The sequence below is a fragment of the Rhinopithecus bieti genome, unplaced genomic scaffold (assembly GCF_001698545.2).
Source record: "Rhinopithecus bieti isolate Rb0 unplaced genomic scaffold, ASM169854v2 scaffold_6708, whole genome shotgun sequence".
NCBI lineage: Eukaryota > Metazoa > Chordata > Mammalia > Primates > Cercopithecidae > Rhinopithecus > Rhinopithecus bieti.
In genome coordinates, this window is record NW_016806329.1 from 5,862,158 (window position 1) to 5,875,111 (window position 12,954).

The 12,954-nt window shown below is 35.5% G+C and overlaps 1 protein-coding gene across 1 annotated transcript in view; it reads right to left on the minus strand.

Moving 5' to 3' along the window:
* Positions 1–12,954, minus strand: part of GRID2 (glutamate ionotropic receptor delta type subunit 2) — a 723,504-nt gene that overhangs the window by 256,787 nt on the left and 453,763 nt on the right. Inside the window, exon 10 of the mRNA XM_017875509.1 lies at positions 11,686–11,824. Within this exon, the coding sequence (XP_017730998.1) occupies positions 11,686–11,824 (139 nt within the window). The remainder of the gene's footprint in view (positions 1–11,685; positions 11,825–12,954) is intronic.

A 12,954-nucleotide genomic window follows, 5' to 3' on the forward strand; every position in this document is an offset into this window, starting at 1 on the left:
TGTCTGTTCATATCCTTGACCCATTTTTTGATAGGGTTGTTTTTTTCAGATTTTGAATGGTGTTAACAAAACATACTAAAATAATCGTAACACCAGAGAGTTGAAAGAGTTACCAGAGGCATTACATAATATGATTAGGTACCTTAAGGCACATAAACCAGTCCCTAAAACTGATTTCATATTTTGTTTTAATAAGGTACTTTAGTGACTTGGAAAACTTAACCAAGGGAGTCCCTACTTGTGCTTAGCCCCCAAATCTCCTATTTCACAGAAAACACTACTTTGTTCTCAATGAAAATGGACAATGACTGCATAGCACCTCTAGTATAATATTTCTCTATGTAATAAAACATTTCTTTTTCATTTTCCTCCTTTAGCCTTCTCTTTGTCAAATTAAATACTAAGTTATTTTAGTTGTTATCTATAAGATAAGCTACTTCCATTTTTAGACTGTTATTAACTAAACCATTTTTTTCTCTTGTATTTTAGTTTTTGCATTATTTGTGAACCTTCTAAGTAGGTCATGGTAATCTTCACAAGATTTGAACAACTTACATGCAGCAGGGTCATTTAAAAAATAAACACTAATGCTATATTTCAAATTTATAATTGACAGATGGTTTATGCTGAAATTATCGCAGACATACACAAATATACACACACAGATTGTTTTTTCCATCTCTGAGTGAATTATCACATATTTGTCCCTATTAAATTTCATCGTACTTCTAATCACCTTGTTTTATTTGTAAAGGTCTTTATACATTCGTACAGTGTAGTTCTAGTCAATAATCACCCCTACTCAATATAGAGTAATCTGCATATTTAATAAGCTTACTCCCTATTCCATACTTCAAATCAACACTGAAAATGTTAATTAGAATCTAAGACCAATGCTGACTTATGGAAAAAATTTATTCAATATACCCTCCAAGGCTGACATTGAACTATTGATCACTACCTTGTGTATGGCCTACTAACAAGCTCTGACACAATAATACATAATAATACTACATGAAACAATGACCCAAATGAATACAGTGTGAATTCAAATGAGGAATCAATAATAATTTGTGATTTCCTCTATAAGATTTTTTGAAGAGCTCAAAAACATTAATCATGCTAGCAAAAATTTCACAGTGGGAAATAAAAGACTAGGAGAAATAAGTTACCATGAATAAATGTAGGCTAATTTAATAGCCTATTTAAAGACCCAGTGAAACATTATTGTCAAAGTAAGGTAGAAGGTCATAGTTTCAGTGAGGCATCTAATGAACATGACTAAACCCCAAAATCCTGGCTCTTCATAACACAGGAACAGGGGACCAAGTCTCTACTGATAACTCAACATTTTCCAAATGCAAAAGATACATTTCTCTTCCCAGTCCAGTAGGTCTGTGAATTTCTCAAAATAAATATTTTTTTTATTTTTATTCTTAGAATGATTCAGAGAAAGTGTCCTCTATTCTCAAGTAGGTGATATTTCCTTTTTGAGAAATTTCAGCAAGAGTTGGTATTAAATATATATCTTGATGCCTGAGAGCCACGTCTTATTAACTGCTATTTTGAGATTATAAATGCCCAAACTGTTCTGCAAATGTGCTCCACACCCCCAAGTCAACAGCAAATCTTGCGAATTCTGTAGCATCACTCTCAGAGAAGTACAATCGAAATCTGCATAAAAGCAGCCCACCAGCAAGCTTTCGATCTTATTCCTCGCCTTCGCCTTCCTCACCACTTGCCATTAGCTAGGGCATCTGGCTCTTATCTAACATCATCCCTCCTTAGCATCAGGGCTTAAAAAATGGGGACTGTAGTAGGAGTGTGTGTGTGTGTGTGTGTGTGTAGGAGTGGAGGAGAAAGTCATTAAAATACATTAAATATCTTTAGAGGAAAGGAACTATGGAGGAACTAAGAGCATTAGAGAATTAATGGGGTCAAACAGATACTTAGTAGTAGAGTGTGGAGGTCAGCATACCAACATTACTGGCATGATCGAGAGGCTAGGGAAAGAAAAATGGGACTGGAAATAGAGAACTAGAAAAAGAAAATAAGAAGATATGACAAAAAAGGATTTTCTTTTCAGATTTGCCTTTCAACTTAAGATATCCGTTAATCAGGTTTTCATGTGAGTATCGGTTTTATCTCACATCTTGTTTAATAAGAGATCTCATTGGTATAGTTGATATAAAATTTTATGCCTGAAGGGACGTGGAAAATAACATCATTCAAACTGTGGAACAAATATTTGTGCAGTGAGCAAAGAATTGGATCACTTTTTTAAAAGATGAAAAACAGAAGTGCAAAGTGGTTTTAAAATTTGCCTTATTTTTTAGTAGGAGAAAAGAGACTTGAACCTAAGTCTTCAGTCTCCTTTAATAGCATTCTTCTGCCAAACAGCCCTGCCTGCCAACTCCAGTCTTGCTGATTTTCATCACTACTCTTCCCACATTAATTTCACAAAAGGATTCTCCGTACTCAAACTACGTCCTCCACAATGACTAAGCAGTATACTCCAAGTATAGAGTTTTTTTTTTTTTAAAACCATATCTATAAGTTTGTGGTAGACAGAATTTATTTATTCAGCAGACTTCAGTAAGGGAAGAAAATAACAAGAAATGGAGGAGACAGGACTTTATATTCTTGAGTACAGTACTTAATAGGTTTCTAGGCTTAAAGGAGCAAGATTGGGAAGAGAGAGAAAAAGAGAAGGATTTGATTTGTCAAGAATGATTCATCTTGTTCAGAAGAAGATTATTTTAGAAGCTGTGGAAGATTATGAAATCAGTGAAGTTTTTGTCTTGGTAAGCTCAGTGTAAACAGAGTCTGTGGAAATGCTAATATAGCCCTGTTCCTAGGAGCCACAGACAAACTGTGAGACAACTTTTAATTAAATGCTCACTGAAGGGTGGCTTTGAAAGACCAATATTCTTCTAGGAAATTTTAACTTTTTTTCCAAAAGAGAGACAAAATTCTGTCTATGACATCGAGATGGCTGTACGTTTGGGAAACATTCATCACTGTAGTACTTAAGTGCTAGGACAAGTAAGCCATTTCAACACTAACAATAGAGAGTAAGGAGATGAATGTCTTCCTCTGGTGCGGTGCTTGTGTGTTCTGGAGCTAAGCCTATACAATTCTCTACTAAAATGAAACAGAAAGGCAGTATGAGTCAGGCCTCTCTCACTTCATCCACCTTCATTTTGGCTGCTCCTAATAAAGTGTGCAATTGTCTACTGAGAGCTATAAAAAAGGCACCCACTGGAAGACTGAAGAGTGAGTGGGTGACACAAAGGATACTCAGAGAGCATACCATTTTGGGTTTCCACTCTTATCCTGGAATAATAGGTCAAAGAAATGGCTTTCATATTTTTATCTAATTTTTTAAATGGGGTACACATACAAGTCATGGAGTTTCATACTCTCAGGTCAGATTCTAAAAAATGTCTTTCTAGTTCATTCAGTGAGTGAATATTTACTTGTAACCCACTAAGTACCCACGCAATATACTACATAAGGCACTGAACTGGTACAAAGATGATACAACAACCCTCAAGAATATGCATTTTAATAGGGAAGTAAAACAAGTAGAATAGTATTCCAATACAGAGTGTAAGTGAGGTAGATGTGAAGTGGTTCAAAAAAGGGAGACACTAAATGTAGTTATGAATATGTGGCAAGGATATACAGAATAAGTGGTATTTGAGCTGTGTATTATGAGAGGGCTAAATAAAGATGAGTTAGGAGAGAAAACTTGCCTGGCAAATATGTATCCTGACCCAGGGGTCTTGCCAGTCTTTATTAGTAGCAACCTGATCTCAGTGCTAGTTAGTCACTAGCTAAGGTCAGATAACAGAGTGAATCATTCTTCCAAGCCCTTATTTATGCCTAAATCCAGATAAGGCTTCCAGATGCATCAGATTTTTGTTTGTTTGTTTTGCTTTTACTTTTGGTACTTTTGGGGGAACGAGAGGATTAAGCAGCAGGGCCAAAAGACAACCCTCAGAAATCAGACCGTAAGGTAGGATGGTGACATCTGTGTCAGAAACGGTAGCTCCATAAGCAAGAAACTTTGAGATTTAGGTGAATCAGGTCAAAGGAACAATTAATGTATAGAATTGTGGACAAAATGACAAAAATACCATCAAAAATGGGGGCAGAGAGAAAGACAGTCCAGGGAATCTACATGAGTGCCTGGAGAAAATGCAGAAGAATGGAAGCAAATGTTAGGTAGGGGCTGTCCATGAACTGTGCTATATTATTCATGCCTTTTGACTTTTTTTCATTTAATCTTTACACTAAACCTACGAAGTTGAATCTATCCCCTTTTTACTCTTAGGGAAAATATGGTTTATAATAATTATGAAATCCTGACAAAGTCATCGAGCTATTAAGTGGCAAATAATTTGAATGCAGATTTGTTTGAATCCAGTCTCCTATTACTGACGTTTGGATACCACATAACTTAGAAATACCTGGAAATAACTTAGCTAAACATCCTGCTGCCATTAATTCTTTTCTGCAAAGCTCTCTTTATTTCCTAAGAAACTTATAGTAACCCTTATGGATGTCATTTATTCATTTACTTATTTCATACAATAAAAGTTTAGTGTATTTGTAATTAGCAAACAATCTGTTCCCCTGATAAAAAGTTACAGTGCTAGATTGCCTGGGTTTACTACCCTAGCTTTTAGTTTCATCATTTATAAAATAGAGATGATAATAACATATCTCTCATGGGGCTATTACAAAGACTAAATGAGAAAACCCATGCAAAGTGTTTAGAAAACTAGCTGTCACATAGCAAGCACTCAAGAAATGTTAGCTGCTCTTATTCATACTATTGTCAGGTACTCTGAGAGGCACTCTAGCAGTACCAAGATGGATATAACATAGTCTTTGCTTTTGAAGAACTTAAAATCACAAAGAGAAGGCACATGTGTAGTAATGACTAATTATGCCTGGGAAAATGGAAGATACCAGAAGAGAGGGGGTTTTGAGCCATTTCAGGGAGAGAGAAGAGCATGTAAAGCTCCAGAAAGGCATGCAATGTCCCATAAGAGTCTAACTTGACTGTTGCATGAAAAAATGAGAAGGAGTTCATTGGTGCCCCTGGACAGAAATGTGGATGGGCCAGAAGGGCTCAATATGCTTTGCTAATGGAATTGTATTCATCTTGATTGGATGAAGTAATAATAAAGTTTTTCAAGCCAATTTTGAGGATGGGAGAAGGTAACAGTCTGGACTCCACACTCCAGTGGATAAACTGTAATGGGGAGAGAATGGAGAGAGAGGAGCAATAGATAACGTAAGGGAAAAGAAAATAAGATAGGAAGCAGCAGGCAGGGCAGTCATGATATTTTATTGACTCAAATCAATAAAGGGAAGAAAATCAAGTAGAAAATCAAGACTTGGAGAAAAAGATGGAGAGAAATAGAAGAGGTGATTACAGTTAGCCAATACCTTATTTTAAAAATAGTTCTTGAAACAAATGATGTAATCCACTAAACAGGCTAATAAACAAAATTACCCAAGCATACCAATCAATAAAAAATGAAAAGCATTTGCCAAAATCCAACACCTGTTCATGATGAAAAACACATGGAAAACTAGGAATAGAAGAGAACTTCCTCTACTTCAGAAATAATGTCTACAATAAAAAACTTGACAGATAATGTCATACCTAACAGTCAAAGACTGTTTTTCCAGCAAGATCAGGAGCAAAGCAGAGATATTCACTCTCACTACTCTAAATTTGACACAGTACTGTAAGCTCTATCCAGCAAAGAAAAGGCAAAATAGAAAATAAACGGTATACAGATGAGAAAGACAAATGATACAACCACCCGACTTTGAAAATGGCATAAAGTGTACCTAGAAAATCCCAAAGAATCTACCAAAAACTCCTAAAAGTAATAAATGAGCTTAGCAAGGTTACAAGTTATACTTAGGAAATCCCAAAGGATCTACCAAAAACTCCTAGAACTAAGATGAGCTTAGCAAGATTATAAGATAAAATCAGCAGACAGAAAACAACTGTATTTCTATATCCTAGTAATGAATATATGAAAATTAAAATTAAACATTTAATTGCTATGATTTTAATCCTCATGTTCCTTCCAGAATTCATATTCAAACTTAATCCCCAGTTCAATAATATTAAGAGGGGGGCCTTTAGGAGACAATTAGGCCATAAAGGCCCTGCTGTCATGTCTGGGATTAGTTCCTTACCAAAAAGTTTGATGGAATGAGTTTGTCCCCTTTTGACTTTCTATCTTTTCTGTCATGTGAGGACATAGCACAGCAGCCAGGGTGCCATCTTGGAAGCAGAAACCAGGCCCTCACCAGACTCTCGGCCTGCTGGCACTTTGATATTGGACCTCCCAGCATCCAGAACTGTGAGGAAATAAATTTCTATTCTTTCTGAATTACTCAGTCCTAGGTATTTTGCTGTAGCAGCACAAATGGATCAAGTAGAGACATACTAGTTAATTGCTGTAAATATACATGCTTTAGACAACTTTAATGGCCTCTCATGCACACCTACATTTTCTCTCTCCCACATGTCCTCCTCTCCACAGATAAAGTTGTCTTTCTACAATAATGCCACTCTCCATTACCTCCAGGAAAAATTCCAAATTCCTTAATAAGTCTTACTACGCCCTTGACAACTTAGTCTCACCTTCCTTTTCTTTACAGAGTATCTGCCACTTGCTACCATTCTCTGTGTCCCCAGGCTTTAGTACCAGATTTGGTGATGCTTGAATTTCTAAGCATAATTAGATCATACTCACCTGTGAACACTTAGAAAAAAATTGCTCGATAATTATTTCCTTTTCAAAATGTAGACCAAGGTGATGGCAAAAATACTGTTATGATATGCTAGGGAAAAGGGGTTCTTCTTTAGTAATAGAATATTTATGGATCTCTTTTTGTATCAGTTCAGAAAGCAATGTTACCCCAGATTAGTTAGATTCAGTGGCAGAATCACCTCAATATTTGTTTAGTCCAACCTTAAGCATTATGGAGAATGAAATCACTGAACACAAAAATATGGTAGGATGTTGGGATCCCTTTGAGTAGATCCAGGTTTAATTGCAGCTCCTGGGAATGAAAAAACTCGAGTTTTGTCACTAAGGACCAATTTGATTCTAAAGTTATTAATAACTTTAACTGTGCAATCCTGATTTTCCCGTAGCTATTTTCACTTTTATGTGAACTAGGTAGCTCTTGAAAGTAATATTACAATAAAGGCAAACAGAACTAATGTTGATGATGCTATTACCCAGTGCTTACTCTGAAGTACCTTCAGAGCTTCACATGCTCCATTTTACCATCGCCACTATTAGTCTAGTTATCAAGAGAAAAAAATTCATTCCAATTTCTAGGTGTTTGAAAACAATTAACTATATGTTGTTACCTCTCAGTGGGAATGAAAAAGCCCAAACTGTCATTAGAGTCTTGTGGAAATGGCATTTTTTTCCCTTTAAAAACTGAATTGTGTCATACGCTGTCACATTATATTATATTAAACATGGGACGTAGTTATGATGTGCTGCCCAGATCACTGAAGGGATATGAAATTAAATTTATGGGTTATCTTTTCCAAGGAAATTTCCCTTTCAAAACTTTTATTAATAACAAGTGCCAGCCTGGGAGCGGTGGGTCACGCCTGTAATCCCAGCACTTTGGGAGGCCGAGGCGGGTGGATCACGAGGTCAGGACATTGAGACCAATCTGGCTAACATGGTGAAACCAGGTCTCTACTAAAAACATACAACAACAACAACAAAAATTAGCAGGGCGTGGTGGCGGGCGCCTGTAGTCCCAGCTACTTGGGAGGCTGAGGCAGAAGAATGGTGTGAACCCCGGAGGCAGAGCTTGCAGTGAGCAGAGATCATGCCACTGCACTCCAGTCTGGGTGACAGAGCAAGACTCCGCCTCAAAAAACAAACAAACAGACAAACAAACAAACCAAAAAACAAGTTCCAGTTAGATTAGATGCTCATAGATATCTAATTTTAAAAACAAGGTAAAATTTTATGAAATTATTCAGCTTCCCCTAAATAAATCTATTACATTGTTCCTACCAACCTAGAAGAGTTTCTGTTAACCATCAATTCAAAGAAACTGATTTCTCTCCCCATCCCCGCCCCTCCCCTTAACTGACATTCCTCTAACCTCCTCTTCCCACTGCAGTCTGCAGAAGCAACGCTGAATTTTGGAAATGAAGCTATGGTTGGCATGTGTTTGCCAAAGGCACAGCAAAATTGGGATGGAAAAAGTGTACTGATACGCACTGCAGCTTCATTTAGTGATGAGCAAATCTTATGGATATAAATGATTAAGAAGCATGACATTGAATGCTACTTTGAAAGAAGTTTCTCTTTTCTAAGAAAAATTAGAATCTTCCCAAGAAACTTTGGCATTAGTTACAAATGAAACTTTGAATGTTTCCAAGTAACAGTGCAGGTAATTATGTTTACCAACACTGTTGAGGCATGAAATTAGAAGATATCTTTAAATTTCGGGAGGGAATCTGGCTTCTTTTAACTTATTTGGCTCTGATTCTCTCCTTCCAAAATTAGTCCAGTGATAATATTATAAGAAAGTAGAGATTTATTATACCCACTGATGACTTTAATAATGCCAGTTGGCATTGGAAAGGAATAATTTTTAAAAAAATGAATGCTCAGTTACTTTGGGCAGTAGAACTACACTTGAGGGAAACATGATGTGAAATTACAATCTTTTTCCATCAGGTTTTACTTTTAGACAAACCTATGGATGTAAAAATTTGAGACAGGCTTCTGCTCCCACTACTATTGCATAAAAGTCTAGATAAAAACTGGTGCTAGCAAAGTTAGTAATAACTAAATAACTCAGATTTACAGACATCACAAAGTCTGCAACCTCAGAGAAATATCAGATCAAGTGAACAAATTCTAGGAACCACCACTAGAATAAAAAATAATTTGACAGGTAAGACCATGGATTGGTATCTGATTGATGTGGGTTGGACTCTCAACACTGACACTTATTGAGTGTGTAATCTTAAGCATTATCCCCCAAAACTCTGTTTCTTCATCCATAAAATGGCAATAAGAGAAGTACTTGTATTATTAAGCTTATTCTGTGGAATACATGAGATAACACATGTAATATGCTTAACTTCTGGTTCATTATAACTTCTCAGTCAATGTCAACCATGATTTTTTGTTTACTATTATGATAGTTGTTCACTGCATAGGATCAGTTATTTTATTTAAAGTTTTTATGATTTATTTAAAAACACTTCAAAGTCAGATGTGAACTACATAAATTTTGAGCTTTAAGGATACCCAAAATGTGACACATTCAACATAATTGATAAGAAATATGTTAATGAAATAAAATACTCAATTTTAATGATTAAGAACTATTTTGCTATTTGCCATTTGCAACAACATGGATGAACTTGGAGGATGTTACACTAGGTGAAATAAGTCAAACACAGAAAGACAAATATTATATGATATCACTTATATGCAGAATCTAGAAAAGTCAAACTTTTAGAAGGAGTAGTAGGATGGTGGTTGCCAGGGGCTAGAGTATAGGAGAAATGGGGAGATGTTGGTCAAACAGTACGAACTTTCAGAAGATGAACAAGTTGTGGGAATCTAATGCACAACATGGATGGTGCATTTGATTGCGGTAATTGTTTCACAATATATATGTATATTGAATCATCACATTGTATACCTTAAATATGTTCAATTTTTATTTGACAATTAAACTATTTTTCTTAAAATGACTTCTATTGATTGGATTTGCCAAAGTCTTACCCTGAATGGTAGATACCAGTTATAGACATAATTAACTCATGTTGGGATATATGCCTACACGCCTACAACACAAAAGTCATCTAACTTTTGATACTCAGACCAGTTGAGGATTTGGAGAATTTCATCCTTTACATCCCTTAGCAATGGAAAATGCTATGACAAGTTTCTTCTTGTGTTCTCTAAAAACTAAGATCCATACAGAAATTCAAGTTGAAGTGTGGTGTGGGAACTAACATGATGCAGTTAGAATGTAGGCTCAGGAACCAGATTTAAGGTTTGGTCTTTACTTAGTCACTTACTAGCTGCAGACTTTGGGTGAGTTACTTATCCTCTCAACTTTAGTTTTGTCATTTATAAAGTGAGTTATTGATTGTATGTATTTTTGAAGATGATGCTAAGTTTTAAATGAGCTAATGCATATAAAACACTCATCAAAAGATCTGGCATTTTATAAGTGATCAATAAATGTTTATTATTATTTTCATAATTTTACTCATTTCATTGATCTTTTGGCTGGGCTGTTGTAATCATTTGCATATTGCTTAAAGTATGATGCTTATGGGGTCACCAGTATAAGCTTTCCATCAATGGTATAAGTTTCACTGTGTATGATTTGCAATTTATGTCACACATAGATCTGGTTACATGGACAATAAATTGGGGGAATATGAAGGTTCTGTATCAAAGGAATAATTGGAAAACAACTTGAGCAGCATGATTTGATGAGAGAAACTAGAAACATCATTTTTATGAATGGATAAAATAATTGACTACTTATTAGCATTACTAATTGTTTCAATTTGTATAATGAGCAAATTGAAAAAAATACCCTACTTATTTATAGATAATTCTTATTTTTTTTTGGTATTATGTTATAATAGTTTTATGGCTACTAATGAATTTACATTCTTTTTAAAAGAAAATAACTACTCACATTATCTTTTCCAAACAAGTTACATTCCTAAGGAATTCCCTGACATATCTAATTTTCTGAATTTGAATTGCCAGCTTTTGGGGAAATGAATGTTCGTTCAACTTTAGGAAAATTCAAACTTATCTTGGGATGAATAAACATTTTCAGGAAAATTTTTCTTAAAACCATATATAGAACATTATGTTCTAATAAGGCAGATATTATACTGTGGTGCTGATCTTATAGCATGAAACCACAAAAGCAAAACTGGCTGTGGTGGATAAAAGACCCGTGGGCTCTACAGGTTCATGGAAATGGCATATGTGAATTGGGAGACACCAGTTTAGGTAACTTTTAGGATTAAGTAAGTGCATCCCACCATTCCAACTGCAGCTAGTAAACAGCAGCAATAAGAAGCACATGAAGTATAATGTAATGAAGAGAAAAACAGAATGCGGTCACTGAAATACTGTAATTTTCTGTTGATTGCTATTCCCCTCCCTTTTCTTTTCTCCCCAATCCCCAGTCATCCATCTATCTCTCAAACATCTGTACCTATTCAACTATTTATTCTGACAGTACATAATGGGACAGACTCAAGGCAAAGATTTTAAGTATGACTCTTTTTTTCTTCCTTTTCACAATGTTAGCCAGACATAGTCATTCTTTGTGGACATTAAAATTCTGAAGATGTGTTATCCTTCCAGGAAAATGTGAGAAACAACATTCAAATAGTAGCCAAAATTTTATTTTATAAAAAATGCTCTACCAATACTGCATTTTCAGGACTTGGACTAACCAGTGCTACTCTGCAGTAACACAACATTGATCCTTTACTCAAAGGGAAGTTGTATATTTATTATAAGACACCATATACTTATTCTCAGATAGCTTTGGCCACTCATCATTTCTCATGCTTTGTGGCTAATGGAAACATTGTCTACTTACTGGATGGAACTTTCAATGCGTGTGATAGTGAGGAAAGCAGCGAGGTTTGCTGTGTAAGATGAGATAACAATCAAAGCAAATAGCCACCAAGCCCCCATCATCATTCGGGTAGCCAGAGTCGTGTACGGGACCTCTCCACCTGTAGAAAGAAGCAAAGAGATAAAAAGAACATCATCTAGCATTTATTGAAGATCTGAAGTAATCTATATTCAACACCAAATTAACTTTCAAGTAGTGAGAAATTTTTCTGCTTAACATCAACGTAGATCTCTATATTTTCATCACTCCATATTTAATTCTCTTTTATGAGATTATGAAAGACCCGGCCAAAAGAAGCATGATAAATATTTAGTATACCATGTTTAAATGATAGTTCTTCCCCCTTCCTGTCCAACTCTATAATTAATTACCCTTTTATTAGAATCACAGTATATGCTTTCTTTCCAAGGGCTTGATTACTCATTAGTTAGGTGATATTAATACTGCTATGCCTATATTTAATGGAAATTTTCAGATTTCCAGCTAAATAAATAATATTGAATTTTTGTTTTGTTATATTCTCTTGAAACATAGCTTGTCAATGATCACGGGATCACACATATTAGTGTTGGCTTCAGCATCACATACTTGCTTTGTTCTACTTTCAATTGACTTCCTATTCTTACAGTCTTGTTGCAGAATCCTCTTCTCCATCTTTTAAATGTTCTCACTCATAGGTGGGAACTGAGCAATGAGGATCACTTGGACTCAGGAAGGGGAACATCACACACCGGGGCCTATCACGGGGAGCGGGGAGGGAGGAGGGATTGCATTGGGAGTTATACCTGATGTAAATGACGAGTTGATGGGTGCAGCACACCAACATGGCACAAGTATACATATGTAACAAACCTGCATGTTATGCACATGTACCCTAGAACTTAAAGTATAATAAAATAAATAAATAAATAAATAAATAAATAAATAAATAAATAAATAAATAAATAAATGTTGGAGTGTTCTTGGGCTCAGTCCTTAGACTGCTTCTGTTCTTTGTCCATAGTCTCACTCTGGATAGTATCAATGAGTCCCCTGACTTTGACTATGATCTACAGTATACTTCAATAACACTAGAATTTATATTTCTAGTCCCCTACCCTGACTCACTCTAGAGAGCTATAGATAAAGGCCTACATGATTCTCACTTGGAATCCAATATGCATCTCTAACTTATGACTTCTAAAACAGAACTCATTTTATTTTACGCCTAAATTAACTCTCCTTCAAGCC